Raw genomic sequence first — 21,370 nt, 5'->3', positions numbered from 1 at the left:
ATTTCTGTAGCAAAACGACATTGAGTAAATGTAGTCTGTTAGCGTTACCGTATTTTTATCCATTTTCTCAAAACCATTACAGGACCAGTACCAGTTCTTGTATGACGCACTAGACGGAGTCTATCCGGTCCAGAACGGGGAGGTGAAAGCAGTCCAGGCTTCTGAAGTGGACTCTGTCCTGCTCATCACTGAGACCCAAGCAGCAGAGCAGCAAAGTGAAGAAAAGGCTGCAGATTCAACCGGCCCTACCGAGTTGGGCCACCAGAGGGCAGCAAATAGCAGCGCTCCTGTGGCTGAGACAGTGGAAGAGGATGAAAAAGAGGCAGAAAAAGTACCCAGCATCCCCGCGGAGATGACACCACTTCAGGACACTGTCTCTTTAAACGTCTGAGGAGTCGTAGGTGCCTTTTTTATTTTTATTTTGCAGCAATAAGCGCTTTAATTGGATGTTCCCGTTCGGGGCAGGAATCATGCAACGCTTCAGTTTATTGGGCATCTACACATGTTAGATGCAAGATGGCCGGCCCCTCTTTATAAATGCTTCCTGGTGGAGTTTTTTTTTAATGCTTTTGTCACGTTTAGGCGAGAAAATATGACATATGTTGCTGCAAACTGTCTTAGCTTAAGTAATGGGTGAAATAATCCTTATTAGAGTACATCGGTTACACAATACTGCATTGGCGTCACAACTTATCCATAGGTGCCTCTTCTCTGTACTTTATAATGTTTAGTATGTATTTCAGTATTTTTATTTTTATACTCTAACTCCTTAAAGCTAGCAAGTGTGTTGAGGAAGGTAATGATGACTATTTGATTGGCTCAAATAGCGACATCTAACTGTTTTAAATTAGGGGTGTCCAAAGTGCCAGCAAGGGAGCCATTTGCGGCCCGTGTTAGGAAATAAAATTAAACACAAAAAAAAACAGCAAGAATAGGAAAAACACAGCAAAAATGCACAAAAGAAAATGCTTAATAAATTAACACAAAGATTTATATTAAAACGGTGGATGAGTGGTTAGCATGTTGGCCACAGATCAGGAATATCTGGGTCCGAAACTCCGCCTGTGTGGGTTTTTTTCCGGGTACTCCGGTTTCCTCCCACATTCCAAAAACATGCTAGGTTAATTGGTGACTCCAAATTGTCCATAGGTATGAATGTGAGTGTGAATGGTTGTTTGTCTATATGTGCCCTGTGATTGGCTGGCCACCAGTCCAGGGTGTACCCTGCCCAAAGTCAGCTGGGATAGGCTCCAGCATACCCCTATGACCCTAACGAGGATAAGCTGTATAGAAAATGATGGGCGATATAGGGCGGCACGGCGGTCGAGTGGTTAGCGCACAGACCTCACAGCTAGGAGACCAGGGTTCAATTCCACCTTCGGCCATCTCTGTGTGGAGTTTGCATGTTCTCCCCGTGCATGCGTGGGTTTTCTCCGGGTACTCCGGTTTCCTCCCACATTCCAAAAACATGCTAGGTTAATTGGCGACTCCAAATTGTCCATAGGTATGAATGTGAGTGTGAATGGTTGTTTGTCTATATGTGCCCTGTGATTGGCTGGCCACCAGTCCAGGTTTTACGCCACCTCTCGCCTGAAGACAGCTGGGATAGGCTCCAGCACCCCCGTGACCCTTGTGAGGATAAGCGCTAGAAAATGAATGAATGAGAAAAATATGAGCTGCACGGGGTACAAGTGGTTAGCGCACAGGCCACACAGCTACGAGATCTGAGTTCGATTCCAACTTCGGCCATCTCTGTGTGGAGTTTGCATGTTCTCCCCGTGCATGCGTGGGTTTTCTCTGGGTACTCCGGTTTCCTCCCACATTCCAAAAACATGCTAGGTTAATTGGCGACTCCAAATTGTCCATAGGTATGAATGTGAGTGTGAATGGTTGTTTGTCTATATGTGCCCTGTGATTGGCTGGCGACCAGTCTAGGGTGTACCCCGCCTCTTGCCCGAAGACAGCTGGGTTAGGCTCCAGCACCCCCCGCAACCCTTATGAGGAAAAGCGGTAGCAAATGAATAAATGAAATGAATATACAATATTAAAAATCTACTACATAAAAATATCAAATTGGCCCCTCGCATATTTTTGGAAAATATTTGGACATCCCTGGTTTAAATAGCCATATTTAAAAAAAAAAAAAACAATTGTAGATGAAGATATTGAAAACAATAATGTACTTAGTAAACATTTTTACATCAACAAATAAATTGCAAATTGAAAAGATACATAGAAGATTTAATATCCATTTAAAATACAAGTGCCGTGTATAAAAATAATAATACAAAAACATAAGAAATTCTGTCATGGACTGACACTTGCCTATGTTTATATTTGATGACATATTATTTAAAAAGCTGCGTGTATCAATGTCTTGCAAGAAATATATCACATTTCATTCTAATGTTTGCTGTACTGGAAGGTTGAAGCTACACCGGAATTCGGTTTTACTCTGTGGAAGGTCAAAGGTCAGCATCTCATATCTTTCGTGCGTCATCTCAAGGCACCATCAGATCTTCTGACGCTTCTTGACTGAAGCACCTTCTGATATTCCGTTTCATGTCCTGACCGTGTCCCACTTCCGGGGGGGACCTTCAACCTCGCCCGTTTTTAATAAACTGGATATTTCCAACTCAAGCCAAATCAGTTCAAATCTCAAATTGAATTCATGTCATTTTATGTTCCCTTCTGTCTGACCTGGCAGTAGCAGGTCGAACTTTAGCGGTTTCCGCCGCAGCTTTACTGTTGTCTGTTTGGGCCTTGGCGGTCTCCGGGCGGGTTTTGGGCTTTGATGGTACAGGGGTTGCAGGTTCCCAGAGGAAGAACTCGTGCAGGAGTGTGTTGACGGCCTCCGGGCATTCCATCATGACCATGTGACTGCCGTCCTCCAGGACCTTTAGGAAGGCGATGAGGAGGATCTGACAAGAAGGAAAGTAAGTACATCACATTTAGAAAACATCTGCTACTTATGAATGTTCATTCATTCATGCTTTTTCCTCATGAGGGTCGCGGAGGGTGCTGGAGCCTATCCCAGCTGTCTTCGGGCGAGAGGCGGGGTACACCCTGGACTGGTCGCCAGCCAATCACAGGGCACATATAGACAAACAACCATTCACACTCACATTCATACCTATGGACAATTTGGAGTCGCCAATTAACCTAGCATGTTTTTTGGAATGTGGGAGGAAACCGGAGTACCCGGAGAAAACCCACGCATGCACGGGGAGAACATGCAAACTCCACACACAGATGGCCGAGGGTGGGAAAGACAAAATAAGAAGCCAAAAAGTTACCACTTCCACACAAAATAGGAGGAGAACTCATTCATTCATCCATTTTCTACCCCTTATCCTCACGAGGATCGCGGGGGTGCTGGAGCCTATCCCAGCTGTCTTCGGGCGAGATGCGGGGTACACCCTGGACTGGTGGCCAGCCAATCACAGGGCACATATAGACAAACAACCATTCACACTCACATTCATACCTATGGACAATTTGGAGTCGCCAATTAACCTAGCATGTTTTTGGAATGTGGGAGGAAACCGGAGTACCCAGAGAAAACCCACGCATGCACGGGGAGAACATGCAAACTCCACACAGAGATGGCCGAGGGTGGAATTGAACTCTGGTCAAGTGCTAACCACTAAACAAGGTGTTATTGTAGTTTTTTTCTTCAAAACAATACCAATAACTTATTATAAGGGAACTTAATTGAATGTTTATAGTTATAGTCCACTTGATTCAGGGCCAAACTAGAGGATGATTTTTCGAATCAAACAAGTCTGAATGGGCGGCACGGCGGACGAGTGGTTAGACCTCACAGCTAGGAGACCAGGGTTCAACTCCACCCATCTGTGTGTGGAGTTTGCATGTTCTCCCCGTGCATGCGTGGGTTTTCTCCGGGTACTCCGGTTTCCTCCCACATTCCAAAAACATGCTAGGTTAATTAGCGACTCCAAATTGTCCATAGGTATGAATGTGAGTGTGAATGGTTGTTTGTCTATATGTGCCCTGTGATTGGCTGGCCACCAGTCCAGGGTGTACCCCGCCTCTCGCGCGACAGCTGGGATAGGCTCCAGCAACCCCTGCGACCCTCGTGAGGATAAGCGGTCGAAAATGGATGAATGAATGAGTTCTCCTCCTATTTTGTGTGGAAGTGGTAACTTTTTGGCTTCTTATTTTGTCTTTCCCCACCCTCGGCCATCTCTGTGTGGAGTTTGCATGTTCTCCCCGTGCATGCGTGGGTTTTCTCCGGGTACTCCGGTTTCCTTCCACATTCCAAAAACATGCTAGGTTAATTGGTGACTCCAAAGTGTCCATAGGTATGAATGTGAGTGTGAATGGTTGTTTGTCTATATGTCAAGTCCGGTGATTTCGGATCATCTGCGCACGTCATTTACGTCTAATTTAAGATTAGTAAGTGAAGTATGACCCACCTCTGCCATTCTTTGATCCTCGTCAACAGGGACAAACCTGTCATGCATTCCATGAACCAGCAGGATGGGCACGGTGAGCTCCGAATGGTAGACCTCATCCCCCTCAGGCCAGTACTGGCCACTCATCATGGCACGCAGCACAAACGCTGACACGTTGAAGGCATTGTTTTCTTTCAGCAGTCGCTTCTCCTTTGCACCCTGATGAGCAAAACCTGCCCTAGAGGAGGGGGGACGGGGAGGGGGGGGGGGGACACCCAGGAGTAAGCACAGATTGTCTTTTCATACAACAAAGTTATTATTATGCATCTTAATACAGTAACAGCGAACCAACATGCCGTGAAAATTAACAAGGACAGTATAACAATTAGATCTCTTATAATCTGAGCAAACGCTGTTATGTTATTGATATTGAAATGTGCCGCATTATTATGCACTAATATGTATATAACAATCTAGATGTGGCTTCATTGTTCATTGCTACTACACAGGAAGCTAAATAGAATTTAGTCAAGAATCATGGTTGCTCACTTTTTTAAGTTTTTTAACGTGATACTACTAAAATTATTTTTTTCCCCTCAGTATTACAACCTTATTATCATAAATTTAGATATTATTTAGATAATTTAGATTTTTTCTTTATATTTTGACTTTATATTTTTCCATTTTTGTTGTTGTAGTTTTAATGTATTTTTTCTTTAATTTCATTATATTTTATTTTTGTTAAATTATATATATATATATATATACGTATATATACACTTTGGGGGCCTAGTGGTTAGCGCGCAGACCTCACAGCTAGGAGACCAGGGTTCAATTCCACCCTTGGCCATCTCTGTCTGGAGTTTGCATGTTCTCCCCGTGCATGCGTGGGTTTTCTCCGGGTATTCCGGTTTCCTCCCACATTCCAAAACCATTGTCCATAGGTATGAATGTGAGTGTGAATGGTTGTTTGTCTATATGTGTCCTGTGATTGGCTGGTGACCAGTCCAGGGTGTACCCCGCCTCTCGCCCGACAACAGCTGGGATAGGCTCCAGCAACCGCCGCGACCCTCGTAAGGAAAAAGCGGTATAAAATGAATGAATGAATGAACCTTCTAAATACAGTTTCTAACATTATTAGAGCCCTCTGGACTTGAACTAACACCCCTATAGCCACCTTTAAAACCTGTGAAACAGCAATTGCGCGAAAGTTGTACAGCTGGGATGGGCTCCAGCACCCTTGCGACCCTTGTGAGGACAAAGCGGTAGAAAATGAATGAATGAATGAATAAAGGCCCCAGGGTTCAATTCCGCCCTCGGCCATCTCTATGTGGAGTTTGCATGTTCTCCCCCCGTGCATGCGTGGGTTTTCTCCGGGTACTCCGGTTTCCTCCCACATTCCAAAAACATGCTAGGTTAATTAATTAGCGACTCCAAATTGTCCATAGGTATGAATGTGAGTGTGAATGGTTGTTTGTCTATATGTGCCCTGTGATTGGCTGGCCACCAGTCCTGGGTGTACCCCGCCTCTCGTCCGAAGACAGCTGGGATAGGCTCCAGCAAGCCCCGCGACCCTCATGAGGAAAAGCGGTAGAAAATGAATGAATGAATGAATATACACTTTGGACACCCCTGATATAGACTATACCAAAATGTTGGTTTTGATTTGACATACTTGAGAAAACTCCATGTGAGCAGTGGAGAGAGGCAGTGGAGTACACATGTAGGCAAGTTGAAGACGGAGCACAAGCTGGGCTCCAAAGCTGTGGGACCACCTCCATTGATCATCACCATCTTGTGGATCTGGTCTGGATACTCATGGGCCAGGAAGGTGCAGAACGACACACTGGGGCAGTCAGAAAATAATGTTAGTTACGCGTCTTTGTCGGGAGAATGAATGTTTTTACAGTGCCCAGTTTGCTTGAGAAGAGAAAACATGCATGCTAACTTGGATTTTGGCTAACTCCTAACTTTTGGAATTTGTTCCAGACCTGACTCCATCATGAAGAGGAAATTGAAGACGACTGTTCCCAAAGACACAATGTGGCAGCCGGGCATCACACCAACTTCATTAAACACCATTGAAGTCAAGAAACCTCTCATGTCAAAACAGGAAGGTGGTGGTGGTTGATCTCACTGCCACATTGTGTCTTTGGGGACAGTCACATCAACAATCATATCTTCCTTTACTTTTAACCTTAAATATTCATTTATGGGCTCCACTGCACGAGTGGTTAGCGTGAAGGCCACACAGTTAAGAGACTCGAGTTCGATTCCACCCTCGGCCATCTTTGTGTGGAGTGTGCATGTTCTCCCCGTGCATGCGTGGGTTTTCTCCGGGTACTCTGGTTTCCTCCCATATTCCAAAAACATGCTAGGTTAATCGGCGACTCCAAATTGTCCATAGGTATGAATGTGAGTGTGAATGGTTGTTTGTCTATATGTGCCCTGTGATTGGCTGGCCACCAGTCATCATTGATTGGTATTTAGAATTGTTTTCTGCATCCTAAACTTATAATTGTAAAACTATAAACTTTTGTGTTAACATTTGTTTGGCTTTCTGGAACGGATTAATTTGACTTGGTTAGTGTCCGTTTTGGTTAGAGTCAGACCTTCTGGAACAAATTAATGTTGTTAACCAAGGTTCCGCTATAGTACAATCCAGAGTGGATGCTTCCTTAATTAATGACAACCCTTATTTGTTTTCCAACCACAAGGGGGAACCAAACCAATAATTACATTATTTCTTTTTGGCAAAAAATTATTTGGTTAGTGTCCGATTTGGTTAGAGCCAGACCTTCGGAAACAAATTAATTTTGTTAATCGGGGGTTGCGCTGTAGTACATACAATCCAGAGTGGACGCTTTCTTTAATTAATGACAACCCTTATTTGCTTTCCAATCACAAGGGGGAAGCAAACCAATAATTACATTATTTCTTATTGGCAAAAATGGACTTGGTTAATGTCCGCTTTGGTTAGAGTCAGACCATTCTGGAACAAATGAATGTTGTTAACTGAGGTTGCGCTGTAGTACATACAATCCAGAGTGGACACTTCCTTAATTAATGACAACCCTTATTTGCTTTTGAACCACAAGAGGGAACCAAACCAATAATTACATTATCTCTTTTTGGAAAAATTGATTTGGTTAGTGTCCGATTTGGTTAGAGTCAGACCATTCTGGAACAAATGAATGTTGTTAACCGAGGTTGCGCTGTAGTACATACAATCCAGAGTGGATGCTTCCTTAAATTAATGACAACCCTTATTTGCTTTCCAACCATAAGAGGGAACCAAACCAATAATTACATTATTTCTTATTGTAAAAATTTATTTGGTTAGTGACCGATTTGGTTAGAGTCAGACCATTCTGGAACAAATGAATGTTGTTAACCAAGGTTGCGCTGTAGTACATACAATCCAGAGTGGTTGCTTCCTTAATTAATGACAACCCTTATTTGCTTTCCAACCACAAGACGGAACCAAACCAATAATTACATTATTTCTTATTGGCAAAATTTGATTTGGTTAGTGACCGATTTGGTTAGAGTCAGACCATTCTGGAACAAATGAATGTTGTTAACCGAGGTTGCGTTGTAGTACATACAATCCAGAGTGGACGCTTCCTTAATTAATGACAACCCTTATTTGCTTTCCAACCACAAGACGGAAACAAACCAATAATTACATTATTTCTTTTTGGAAAAATTGATTTGGTTAGTGACCGATTTGGTTAGAGTCAGACCTTCTGGAACAAATGAATGTTGTTATCCGACAACATGACGGACAATTGAGTGCTGATCCAAATTAGCATTGTTAGGCCTCTACTAAAGGCCATTTTAGACCTGTGTGGATGTAATATGAAAATAGTTTACCCATAAGAATGTCCGATGAGTACATTCCTCTTGCGTGCATATCTCTTGAAGATGAGTCGTATGTCCTCCGCCAGTGCGTAAAAAGTGTACGCTGCAGGTATAAGAGGTGCTGAGCTGGACCCATGACCCGCAAGGTCCGGGGCAATCACCTCATAGCCCAGATGTGAAAAGAAGTCCAACTGGCTCTTCCAAATATCCAGAGAGCCTCCCACGCCGTGAATGAAGAACAGCGCCACATCCGGATGCGTCTCTTTGCAAGCTGTTATTTTCCTCTCACAGTCGATCACCACCGTGCGCTTAGGCTTCCGTTTGCGACGGTTCTGCGACGCTTCAGCCTGTAGAGCGGCGGGCGCATCTCCTCCCGATGCCGCCTCGGATGTCAAAACCTTTCCTGCCGTGACCGAGTTCGGCCCGGCATCAGGGAGGTCAACGGGGGGTGACGAGTTGCCGCAGTCTGTCAGTTCAACCTCTACGGTGTTGTTTGCTTCGGTCTCTCCATTCGGGCAAGTGTTCAACTCCGCGTCCGCCCTGTCACCCAAGTTCTCGATGAACAGCTGTCCGTTACAATAGACTGAGATCCTTCTTTTGCAACTGACACACCCGCCCTGCCCCGTGGGTTGCTCCACCACAGACCTCTCCGGGATTATATGTCGAACACGAATGACCCGGCCTGGTTTTACCTCGACAAACTCGTAACCGTCGGTAGGTCCGAAGGTCTCGACAGGAACCACAACGTTAGTTGACTTTGAGGTAAGGCAGCAGAGAAGACCTTCCATAAAGCTGGTCAGCATGGCTGCATTGAAAACACACAGGTACAAACATTATTAGGAATATGACCTAAAGGAACACTCGCTATTTACTATTTATTTATGTTGATCATGCAAGATGGCTACTTGACCCACAGCTATCCACAAGACAAATACACTACAAGTCTTGTAAGTAGGGTTGTCTGATATTGGCTTTTTTTGCCGAAAAGCAAAACAAGGAAGAATGTCTCAACGTTCTCTGTTGGTTTGGTTAACTAACCATTACAGAACCATAAGCTAACTTGTTGTTTTTGTTATGTGTTAGCCGGGTATACAGTACATTCATGTATAGTCCGGAAAGGCACAATAGAGCCTCACAAGTAGTGAAGTTCTTTTTTTTTTTCCAATAATATTAAAACCAGGGCGGCACGGTGGTCTAGGGGTTAGCGCACAGACCTCACAGCTAGGAGACCAGGGTTCAATCCCACCCTCGGGCATCTCTGTGTGGAGTTTGCATGTTCTCCCCGTGCATGCGTGGGTTTTCTCCGGGTACTCCGGTTTCCTCCCACATTCCAAAAACATGCTAGGTTAATTGGCCACTCCAAATTGTCCATAGGTATGAATGTGAGTGTGAATGGTTGTTTGTCTATATGTGCCCTGTGATTGGCTGGCGACCAGTCCAGGGTGTACCCCGCCTCTCGCCCGAAGACAGCTGGGATAGGCTCCAGCATCCCCCGCGACCCTCGTGAGGAAAAAGCGGTAGAAAATGAATGAATGAATGAATATTAAAACCAGGAAGTGTTCCCAGCGACGCTACAGTGTTTACTGTACAAGTCCAATCGTTTTGAACATTTTCTTGAGTAAAAATCGCTCAAACCGCTGTCATGCCCGTGTAATGTATTTAATGTCATCGTGAAATCAGTATTCCTGCTAATGGGACTATAAAATACATTAAAACAGTGGTCTCAAACATGCGGCCCGCGGGCCAAATGTGGCCCGCAGGACACTAGTTTGAGGCCCCCGCATTGATATGAAATTTTAATGTTTAATTTGCGGCCCGCGCAAGTTTGATATGGATGCTGTATGGTATCATGTACCCAGAAAAAATTATTACGTTTGATTAATGTTCATGTTAAAGGTTAAATAACTGTTAATAGTTATCCTCCCTATCCGTGTGGAAGTGGTAAGTTTTGGGCTATTTAAGTTTAAAGGAAATAACTTGAAGGCTACCGTTTAGGTCGCCAGCTCTCTAGTTTGCGAGTTAGCATGTGTCTCAAGAGCCTGCAGTTGCGCAATATGTTGTAAATAAAAAGAGTATAAATGTGACTATAGTCGTGTTTTGTCATGTCTACAGGGCTCTAATAATGCTTTGTTCATTTTAATATGAAAAAAATAATTTGTCTACCCGTCAAATATATGTGGTTTCTTAAGTTTTTATTATTTGCCGTTTTATTATTATTATTATTATATTTATTTATTACTGATTGATTGATTTTCTTTATTCTTGATTTGTTTATTTATTTTTCATCTTATCCACATGTGTGGGTGTGTGTGTATGTGTATCTAGTATGGAGGGTGGGGCTTTCTTAGTATTTGTTTTCCTTTTAATTGTAGTAATTGTTTTTAATTCTGTAAAGCACTTTGTGTTGCATGTCTTTGCAAGAAAAGTGCTATACAAATAAAGTTGATTTGAAAAGAAAGAACTAAAAGACACAGGACCATACGACTCACTCCGAGTTAAAAGCCAAAGAATAAAAGTGGGTTTTAAGACGAGACTTAAAGCTTTCGATGTTGGGGGCCTTTTTTTTTTACTTGGGAGGGGAGAGAGTTCCATAGCTTGGGGCCCAACCACAGAAAAGGCTCGGTCTCCCCTGGTCTTAAGTCTCGTCTTAGGCACCACAAGTTGGACCAATTTATTTAAGCTTGAGACTGTGTGTTGGGGAATCAATCCTGCACCTTTTGCATGAGAAGCAGTAACGTCTACCATTACACCACAAGGTCCACAAGTCCCCAAAAAAAGGTTCCCCAGCTCCTCCTTTTCCTCTTTCTGGTCCTGATAGGACCAATGCAGGTCTCATACACAACAACAACAACAACAAACGGTACCAGGTGATTACCAACCATGGCAACGGCACTGCACCATGCAGGGTCTGCCGTGGCATTATCCACCCTTCCTGTTACTTTCCTCCCTGACTAGAAGGGATTATAGTTTGTGTCTTAAGTCCACACAGCACAATCTGTCTATGGCTTCTCTCGATGTAAACAGTCACAGTCTTTGGCAACAGGCCTTGTGACTTTACTTCTGTCCCGTTCACTCCTGCTATCAACACCATGTTGCTTGCATTCTTCTTTTATTATGGGCCTCTTCTGTGGCTTTTCTGCTTTGTATAAACTGCACCTATGATGCATTCGTAATATTTATGATTCATCAAAAGGCTGTCACTATCTACAAATGAGGCCAGATGATGACAGGTGTGTTGAAAATCGTTTTTTTTTCAAAGAAAAACACAATTAGTAGCGTATTCATGTGACAATATGTTTATTATTACGCTACTCAAAAACTGTTTCTGCTTTCTGCTGTATCATCTTTACAGTTAAATTAAAACTTAAATTATTGTATTGTATTATTATATAATTACATTAAATAATTACAGTTGAAAAAACTTAAACTATATTAGGAAAGCAGGAAGTGAACAAATGTAACAGTTACAGATTGTAAAAGTACCAGATGGAGGGGTAGGATTTAATAAGCTTTGCTTCTTCCTACTCCTTTTGGACATGTGGAACTGGGAACTGATTTGACAAAAATAAAAAAATAAATGGAAAAAAATATTTAAAAAAAACTTAAACTATATTAGGAAAGCAGGAAGTGAACAAATGTAACAGTTACTGATTGTAAAAGTACCAGATAGAGTGGTAGGATTTAATATGCTTTGCTTCTTCCTACTCCTTTTGGACATGTGGAACTGGGAACTGATTCAACAAAAATAAAAAAATAAAAAACAAAAAAAAACCTTAAACGATATTAGGAAAGCAGGAAGTGAACAAATGTAACAGTTACTGATTGTAAAAGTACCAGATAGAGTGGTAGGATTTAATAAGCTTTGCTTCTTCCTACTCCTTTTGGACATGTGGAACTGGGAACTGATTTGACAGAAATAAAAAAATAATAAAAAGAAAACTTAAACTGTATTATGAAAGCAGGAAGTGAACAAATGTAACAGTTACTGATTGTAAAAGTACCAGATGGAGGGGTAGGATTTAATAAGCTTTGCTTCTTCCTACTCCTTTTGGACACGTGGAACTGGGAACTGATTCAACAAAATTAAAAAATAAAAAACAAAAAAAAACCTTAAACTATATTATGAAAGCAGGAAGTGAACAAATGTAACAGGTACTGATTGTAAAAGTACCAAATGGAGGGGTAGGATTTAATAAGCTTTGCTTCTTCCTACTCCTTTTGGACATGTGGAACTGGGAACTGATTAACAAAAATAAAAAAAATAAAACTTATACTATATTATGAAAGCAGGAAGTGAACAAATGTAACAGTTGCTGATTGTAAAAGTACCAGATGGAGGGGTAGGATTTAATAAGCTTTGCTTCTTCCTACTCCTTTTGGACATGTGGAACTGTGAACTGATTATGTGATGCATTCAATTGTAATCTGATGCATGTTCAAATGAAATAAAACCATTACCATTACTGTCAACATAAGGTTGCAACATCTCTATGGAGCCTGAAAGAGTCACAAAATTAGAATTTTTGCCGAGAGAGCAACAAGTTGTGCAAAAAAGCACTGAAACGTTCAACAGTTGCACGTAAATCAATGAATAACGTGATTGGAATCATACATACGTACACTTTTATGGTAGATTAGATTGAGATATTAGCTTAAGGTGTGTTGTGCATGGATGTGCATCCTTCATACAAGCTCCCAATTGGAATCTAACCTCTTCTTCAGTGCAAAAAAGCTTTTTATTTTTGTGTACTTGACCTAAAGTGAATGTCCCGTTAGCTTTCATTTAGCTACAGTCGACTTAAACAGGCAGTGTAGTTTACTTATGGTTTAAAATAATCCTATTACATGACAAATAAACCATATAAAATAAAAATAAATAAAACATACCTTTATACTTCCGAACCGTGGGGCTAAAATATGAATCGAGTGGTGTGGTTTTCTCATGAAGCCTGGAGGAAGTCGGCGAGCTATAATCTGTCAAGTCAATCCAATAATCTCATTTATCTCTAGTGCAGTCCTTCACAAATCTATTCTATTCCAGTCTATTCTAGTTTGATGTGTTCTGGAGCTCCGGTCCTACCTTGGAAGAGTTTGAAAAAATATTTGGAGTCACATAAACACATTTAATGCCGCGCTCCAGAAACCTCTAGAATCTCCTGGTTGGTTGAGGGGAAGGCTGCCCTCTACTGATGCAACCAGTAGAATTACCTCACAGTATATTCAATTAAAGTAGTAAGTATTATTGTTTTCCCCTTTTACAGGAATGAACTGTATATTCAACCACTACTATTATTTGCCGTATCTACTATAGGTTGCACTTCATGTATAATTACATTATTTTGTTTATGGGCAAACATGTCTTCTATCAACAACTTTATTTGCCTCATGTGTACAGTATTTTAATGTGACCTTATGTAAACACAAATACCAAGTAAACAATATTTTGCCATTCTTTAGAAGTAGACTGCAATTGATCAAACACAATCAATAGTTGTGGGCCAAAATTTCAAGAATTATGCTTTTAGACTGGTTAAAGTGCGTATAATTTTAGTATAATTTAAAGAAAAAAAACATTCCCTTATGAAAAGAAATTATATTTATCAATATATTACTTTAAATTTATTGTATTATATTATAATATATTATTTTTCCATTATATTTTCCATTACATTACATATTATAAATACATGGAAAAAAGGACTATATTTTTACATATATAAAATTGCATATAATTTGGGATATATAAACTCATATATTATATATTTGGATTTAATATATTTCAATATATAGCAGCAATCATTTGTATATTCTGCAATATATTGCCATATATTACATGAATATATAATATATTGGATAATATATTTTTGTACATATATTACATGAATATATAATATATTGGATAATATATTTTTGTACATATATGGCAATATATTGCAGAATATACAAATGATTGCCGCTTTCAATATATTGAAATATATTAAATCCAAATATATAATATATGAGTTTATATATCCCAAATTATATGCAATTTTATATATGTAAAAATATAGTCCTTTTTTGGTCTTGATCGCAAGATATTTTTTATATGTATCAATATATACACATATATGATCTATTGCAATATATTGGAAAATATAAACATAAGATCCCATATATGGAAATATATTTCCTAATACATTGCATTATATTTGCTAATATACTGCAATATTTTTTTTTACCATAGGGGTAGGCATATATGTATGATTAGTTCAGGTTGGGCCTCCAGAAGCTAGGGGGCGCCATATTATTGTTAGAACATTTACATTCGCACGTCGGTTTCCGGGCGTGGTCTAAAAGAAACAGCGATGCCATCATGCTAGCTGTAGAAGTCCAGAATAACCAGCTCTGCTAATTTATTTGCAGATAAACTAGGAGTTTTTTCCGAGTTATTTAGTTGTACTTTAAATTAGAATATAGAATGACAACAACAATTTAAGTGCGAGGTTTGTTTTTGTGTGGCAAGCGCCACCCAAAGTAGACGAGCAAGCGTCAGTCAGCTAGCTAAGATTCCGTAAACTAGCTCGGCTATCGGAAACGTATTCGTAAACAAAATTTACTGCGTTTAACAGCGCGACCTGCGACAAGCTCATCGTTTCAACGTTGGTATTTTCTACTACTGTCATGGAGAAGGTAACTATCTTACATACCTATGTAGTGCTGTTGCCTTAATTTAGCTTGGAGAAGCACATCACCTTAGCTAACCAGTAGCCTCTTTTCGGCTAGTTGCTGCACCACTGTTTTCACGTCATTTGCCTCATCACTGATGTCAATCCGGCATCATTCTGTACATGGCTTCTTAGTGTCAATTGAGATTACTTGCTAATATTTATATTTTATTGTACAAGTAAGGTAGTAGACCGGTCTGCGTGTCGACGTTGTATGGGGGAACGCCCAGCACTTACTTTTGGCTTCTACACAAAGCACACTCAGCAACATTTGAACTGTTGAGTCACAGTAAAACTGCAGCACAATATTTCATTTATATTTCATCTCCAAGCCAAAAACCTTAATAATGCTTCTTTTTTGTTACAGGCAGACTTCTTAAAAGGGCTTCCAGTGTACAATAAAAGCAACTTCAGCAGGTTTCACGCAGACTCTGTTTGTAAAGCATCTGTAAGTATTTGTGCTTATTATTTCTTCATTGCAAGTGTGCTCAAAATGTTATGTTGTATTGACTTTTGCTGTTCCTTGCAGAATCGGAGGCCCTCTGTCTATCTTCCGACACGGGAATACCCGTCTGAACAGAGTGAGTACCAGAATTACACCTATTAAACTGGCTTTTTGTAGGCTTTTAATAGTTTTTAATGGGAGGTGTAACAGTAAGCCATAATAATGGTCCATAGCTTGTGTGCAAGGTCACTTTTCTGATCATTTTTGGTACAACAAGGGGGAAAAGCATCATGTAAAACTGTAGAAAATGTAAAAAACTGTAAAAATTTTGTGTACACAGATTTTTCAAATGAAACATAAGGGCAGGTAATTTTCACTTTGGACTAGGGATCGACCGATATGTTTTTTTTCGAGCCGATGACGATACCGATTTTTTTCCCATCACCCTTAGCCGGTGGCCGATTTTACTTGTGGCCGATACTGCTTTTGCTGCCTCAATTTACATGAAAAAATGACAATGATAACAAATATTACAGGTCTCAAGTTTAAACAAATATTTATTTAAATGTAAACACTGAACACAGTAGGATTCAGCTTTCTTAAACACACATTTAAACGTCATTATCAACTTTAAAAGGAATAAATATTCAACCATGTGCAAAACATTTCTGTCGTAGTTTAAGTTTTATCTAGCATTGATGATCGATGACTGCTCCTCCCGCAGTGAGACGCGACACGCATTTCACCTCAGCCCCGGCGTTTTTTGAATGAAACTCCCACTTGGTGTTCATGTTTTCTATTTCAAAGCAGGTGGAAATATTTCAACTAAGTTCAACTGTTGCAGGGTCCTCCGGCAACACAAAACTGCCCGGCGGATGCCTGTCTGTAAATAATGCGGCGGAAAAATACATCGGCGAAACCACATGCGTATTGGCCGATACCAATTCAAATAAAGAACAAAATATCGTCTCGATATATCGGATATATCATTACTTTGGACATCGACGGCCTGCAGCGTAAACGTTGGAGCAGTGTGAATGAAGAATTCAGATTTCAGAAGTGCAGCATTAATATTTCCAGCTCGTACCCACTTGTCTTTGTCAGTTTCACCGGGAAGGTGAGACAGAAGAGGGTCTCCAGGGTCCGGGTTCTCCTTGACATTATCGCTAGCCGTCGCTCCCAGTAGTCAAAGGCTGGTTTTCATACACACAAACACAATTGCAACATCACATCCCTTACTGTACATGTGTATAGTGACAATAAAAGGCACCCCAGTATCTAGATATAAATTTGCTATATATTTGATTCTACAGCAATTTGTTTTGGTTGTATATATCTGACTTATATGTCGTCGAAAATGCGTGTTTTGCCGTGGAAGAGTCGTGGAAAGGTAGGCAAAAATTCTTTTAAAACATCTGTAGTTGAAGGAAGTTCCCCACAGATAGGCAAAGGTCTGACCTTTGGTGCCGGTGTTTAGTTCCGTAAAGGCACTGAACGTTGTGTTATTGAGCAGAAACAAGGTAATTTAGCCAGCCTCCATTCACTTCCCAGCCTTTTCTTCACTCATGCGTATTTGAAGTGATTTTCAGATGTTTTAAGGCAGTGATTTTCAACCTTTTTTGAGCCACGGCACGTTTTTTTACATTGGAAAAATCTTGTGGCACACCACTAACCAAAAATGTTACAAAATGTCACCACGACCTCACACGTGCATCAATAAGTCTATCGGAGGAACAAGGTAGGTGTTGCCACACGGACCAATATTACATTGCTATGCTAGTCTTTACACCACAGACACTCCACAGTAGCCACGTTTTTACATCACCACTTTTTCTCTTTCCGAATGACCTTTCGGGAAACAATGGTATCCATAGAAAGGAATATTCCAATCTCTTGTCTACATGCGTCGCTATAATCAACCAGAATAGTCAATAGGGCATGCCCAGTAAAACGTAAACATCAACATCACGTGATACCGGCTTCCCCAAGTTTTTCTTTCACTTGTTGGAATAATAATCCGTATTGCCAGTTTTTCGTCTGTCCAGTCTTGAAATTTAGTTTGAATCAAAAACAAACTTTGCTTAGCAGTCCAATGCCGATTGCTGGCCTCCATTTTTAAAAGTGAAGAACGTCTGGATCTGCGTGTTACGTCATATCTGAGCAATGCGCTGAAAGAACGCACCCGGGATCAATTTAAACAGGAAAAGATCAAATTCAATCTTGCTAATATTTTATAATTAAACTCAGGACATGTTTTATATAGATATATATTTTCTTTTTTAATAAAACTGCACTTGTGAATAAAGTATAGAAGGGTTTAGATTCTGTTCCACAGATGACGCTAAATAAACCAAATGCAATTGGAATATTTGGGTCCATGTATACTATTGACATAATGGCTATTGACATAATATTTGCAAATGATGATTAATAAATGTTAATTATAAAAAGTGATATTGGATAAATCCTCACGGCACACCTGACGGTTTCTCAAGGTACACTAGTGTGCCGCGGCACAGTGGGTGAAAATCACTGTTTTTAGCTATCGCTCTATTTTTACCAGTGCATGTTATTGTTTGTGTCATTTTGTGTCAACTTTGAAATGACGATTCATCCTCATTGGAAATTTACGATCGCTCCACGGGAATTTCGCAGTGTCTTATGGCCTGTAAAGCTTGTTGTGTTTTATGCCAGTTATTGTCACAGAGAAAACCAACATCCTTCTGCGCTACCTCCATCATCAGTGGGACAAAGAGGTGAGCGCGTTTAGTCGGGTGGCATCGGATTTTACTTGAATCCGTGCTGAGCTCCACGGCGCCATTGATGATTTATCTTTATCCTGTACAGAATGCGGCAAAGAAAAGGGAACAGGAACAAGGGGAAGGCGACAGTCCCGCTCCCCCGAGAAAGATTGCCAGGACAGACAGCCAAGAAATGAATGAAGACTCATAAGCGTGTGTATGTATGTATGTATGCTTGTGTATATAGAGGGCGTAGCCGATCTTAATAAGTAAAAACAGAAAAGGTGTTCCCTCATCACTAAAGACTGGTGGCCAATCTGTGGCTTGAGGCTGTCGGGTAAACAACGGCGCCATTCTTCAACACAATTGGGACCCAGTGATGAATTGCAAATGGGGGTTTTACTGTGAAGAATTTGTTGAAAATCCACACTTTTAAACAGATTTTTCAACCACTGTTTGAGGACTGATTAGGACCGATGATCGGGCAGGCGGGCGCGTTTCTGCCATTTGTTGTCGGACCATGTGTATAACGTGCGTTTTTGTATGCATGCTGAGCTGTGTGTGTATTGTGTACTGTATATGCCCAGTTCCATGCTTTTGTCGGAAAAAAGTCGGCGTGTGACTTGACTTGACAAATCAAGTCTTTAAAAAAAAAAAAAAAAGTTTTTGACGTATGGAGTTTCATTGTGTTTTTAAATCATAAGGCAACGCGCTTCCTGCCTGGCCAAAGTGCGCCACTCCCTCTCGGTTTCACTGCCCACTCTGTAAACAACGGCGACGTTTCTCTCAACTGTTTGGATCCACACAACCAAGAACGCACTGTGATGAGCAGCACAAAGTAGAAGCACCACTCTCTAAAAATGTGTATGTTAAGCAGAATCCTTTTTGGCTTGGCTATTTTCATATCTGCACACAAACACTAACATCTATCATCTACCTATCATCTAGGTTGAACGTTTGCATTACGTTTTCGCCACTCTTTAAATATGCATTATACAGTAAACCTCGGATATATCGGACTCGGATATATCGGAAATTCGCTCACAACGGACAGATAAAAAAAGAACCGATTTTTCTGTAATGCATTTCCAATAAAAATTCATTGCATATATCGGATTTTTTATAACGGATTTTGCCTATTTCGGACAAAATCTCCAGTCCCGTTCCAATGCATTTCCATTAAATTCCCCTCGCATATATCGGATGGCCGCATCGTGGCGCTTCGATTCGCCGAATCGTGACAGGCCGCTATACGACGTCATTTGCAGCGTTGCCTGCGTGTCCTGGTACATTGGAAACATAGTCAAGGAAGTGCCTTTTTATAACGGATAAAATCCGATTTACGCATATACCGGATATAAATCCGATATGTGCGTAAAACGGACATTTTCCGGTATACGCATATAACGGATTTCGCTTATATCGGACAAAACCAGTGGGAACAATTGAATCCGATATATCCGAGGTTTACTGTACATCCTAATGGTGGATTTTTCAGTGTTGTGAAATTGGGAACTGAAAGTACAATTTCTTAAAATGTATTAGGAAAAAATGCCACATAGGCAAAAATATAAGGAAGAGTAAACGTGATCTCGGCCTTGCTTGTTATTTTCCATCCTGGCCCTCCTAGATTAACGTAGGCGGTTTAGGATTGTGGCTTGGATTCTCTTGGACTGAGAGATTCTCTTACGACTGGTCATCATGGTTTTGGATCCTGTTTCTTTCTCCCATTGTCATTTTTGGTGAGCTGACTAGTTCAATGCAGGGTTAATGTGTTTAGCATGCAGTCTATTGCTGCTCTTAGCCCGCCATCTTCTTTTTGTCACTCAGCTTTTTCTTTAAAAAAAAAAACAGTATATGAAAGAATTAAAAACTGTGGTCCGCCTGTGTACATAATCTTGTATTTTTCAGTCATAAAATCATGTTATGTTTCTGCTAACTGTTCTACCACGCCTGGAACCTACCCATCCCCCCCCCATCTTGTGTGTGTGTGTGTGTTAGATCAGTTGTTTTTTTCTAGCTTTGCTGAAATAAAACTGGACTGACACTTTTTTTTTGTTCTGTGGTACTTTTTGTTGCATTGACACAACAATTTGTCGGTGACATTCTGTAGCAATAACAATAACACGTGAAATGCATTTGAAATTGTTTTATTCACTTTTTTTTCTCCAGATCTTACAAAAATATGATAAAATAAATTAAAACAAATAAATACCCAGTTATTCTCTTTAAAAGATTTTTTTTCTACAGTGGTACGTTGGAAGAGCTTCATGATGTTTCAGTAAGTGAGGCTTCAATGACTGACGTTTATGATGATGATGATGATGATGGGGTCGGTGTTACATCCTACTACAAAGGCTTGTACGGCTGATTCCACATGATCTTTCATAGTCATTCCTATGTACTGTATGACCAAGCCCACAAATAGAACTTCATTTGGAGTTTTTTTTTCTGAAATCCTCTAATATTCACTACCAGAACCCGCTGCTTCTAATCATCATGTACCGTATAATGCCGAGATGTTGCCCCAGCAAATCACTAGAATGAATAAATGCAGTCAATGCCAGCAATATCTACGAACTTGTGGTTTCCCTGAAAAACAAAGCATAACTCTAAAACTGTACATACATTTCCACCACTTTAATTAATTACCCCTGCTAACTCCTTTCAGACATTTAAATAGACTATTAAAGTGACGGTCTGTTCATGTAAGAATGAAAGTTGTCATGAGCCAAAGCTCGGCTACATGCCACTATCCTGATTTTTTTTTAATTGCCCCCCCCCCTATGCAAACATACCGACCCTTAATGTATGTGACTTAATGACAATGTAAATTCCCTTATTGCGTGTAATATGTTGGATGCTAAAACACAAAGTTCCATATCAACACAACAAAGAGCAGACTAGGCTTACAAATGAAGCAGGGTTTTCCGACCACTGATACAGAATATGGCCATAGACGGGTGACATAGGTGGATTTACTCATTCTTACACTGAAGCGTCATCTGTTATTGCCTTGCTATTGATAAGTGATGTGGGAATGCATAGGTAATGTTGCATCTCTCAACCTATATTGTGATGATGGATGCTCAAATGTCAGTCTTGACCACCGACAGTGTCACACAACGATACACCACTCAACAAAAAGCGACATTTCAGGATGAACATTCAGGTCTATGACATCCCCGTCAGCAGTGT

The 21,370-nt window shown here is 40.6% G+C and overlaps 3 protein-coding genes across 6 annotated transcripts in view; 2 read left to right on the top strand and 1 right to left on the bottom strand.

Annotated features, from left to right (window-relative positions):
* The window catches only part of ptprc (protein tyrosine phosphatase receptor type C), a 35,365-nt gene extending 32,630 nt beyond the window's left edge, over positions 1–2,735 (top strand). For 2 of the 4 annotated variants that reach the window (XM_058072319.1, XM_058072317.1), the window contains exon 32: positions 83–2,735. In XM_058072319.1, coding sequence (XP_057928302.1) covers positions 83–391 — 309 coding nt within the window. In that variant the 3' untranslated portion in view covers positions 392–2,735. The remainder of the gene's footprint in view (positions 1–82) is intronic. The other 2 variants (XM_058072320.1, XM_058072321.1) reach the window with 1 other exon arrangement.
* abhd8b (abhydrolase domain containing 8b) lies at positions 1,748–13,440 on the bottom strand. The gene is made up of 5 exons (XM_058072347.1): positions 13,170–13,440; positions 8,295–9,087; positions 6,094–6,264; positions 4,440–4,656; positions 1,748–2,921 (listed from the first exon to the last, which is right to left on the bottom strand). Exons 2-5 carry the CDS (start codon positions 9,083–9,085, stop codon positions 2,670–2,672), a joined length of 1,431 nt encoding a protein of 476 aa, XP_057928330.1. The 5' UTR covers positions 9,086–9,087; positions 13,170–13,440; the 3' UTR covers positions 1,748–2,669.
* Positions 13,441–14,584: 1,144 nt separating this feature from the next.
* dda1 (DET1 and DDB1 associated 1) lies at positions 14,585–20,222 on the top strand. Its single transcript, XM_058072368.1, has 5 exons — positions 14,585–14,951; positions 15,354–15,434; positions 15,516–15,567; positions 18,126–18,187; positions 18,279–20,222. Exons 1-5 carry the CDS (start codon positions 14,943–14,945, stop codon positions 18,381–18,383), a joined length of 309 nt encoding a protein of 102 aa, XP_057928351.1. The 5' UTR covers positions 14,585–14,942; the 3' UTR covers positions 18,384–20,222.
* The last annotated feature ends 1,148 nt before the right edge of the window (positions 20,223–21,370 follow it).

This window comes from Doryrhamphus excisus, chromosome 5, assembly GCF_030265055.1.
Source record: "Doryrhamphus excisus isolate RoL2022-K1 chromosome 5, RoL_Dexc_1.0, whole genome shotgun sequence".
NCBI classification, from domain to species: domain Eukaryota; kingdom Metazoa; phylum Chordata; class Actinopteri; order Syngnathiformes; family Syngnathidae; genus Doryrhamphus; species Doryrhamphus excisus.
This window is presented reverse-complemented; position numbering and strand designations above follow the sequence as displayed.

What these genes read in the sequence shown, in the direction of transcription:
- abhd8b (XM_058072347.1), bottom strand. Translation starts at nt 9,085, where the DNA reads ATGCTGACCAGCTTTATGGAAGGTCTTCTCTGCTGCCTTACCTCAAAG. An exon ending in CTCATCGGACATTCTTATGG is followed by an intron (nt 6,265 to 8,294) that starts GTAAACTATTTT and finishes TGACTGCCCCAG; the next exon opens with TGTGTCGTTCTGCACCTTCC. An exon ending in AGGATCAAAGAATGGCAGAG is followed by an intron (nt 2,922 to 4,439) that starts GTGGGTCATACT and finishes CCTTCTTGTCAG; the next exon opens with ATCCTCCTCATCGCCTTCCT.
- dda1 (XM_058072368.1), top strand. An exon ending in GGAATACCCGTCTGAACAGA is followed by an intron (nt 15,568 to 18,125) that starts GTGAGTACCAGA and finishes GTTTTATGCCAG; the next exon opens with TTATTGTCACAGAGAAAACC. An exon ending in ATCATCAGTGGGACAAAGAG is followed by an intron (nt 18,188 to 18,278) that starts GTGAGCGCGTTT and finishes TATCCTGTACAG; the next exon opens with AATGCGGCAAAGAAAAGGGA.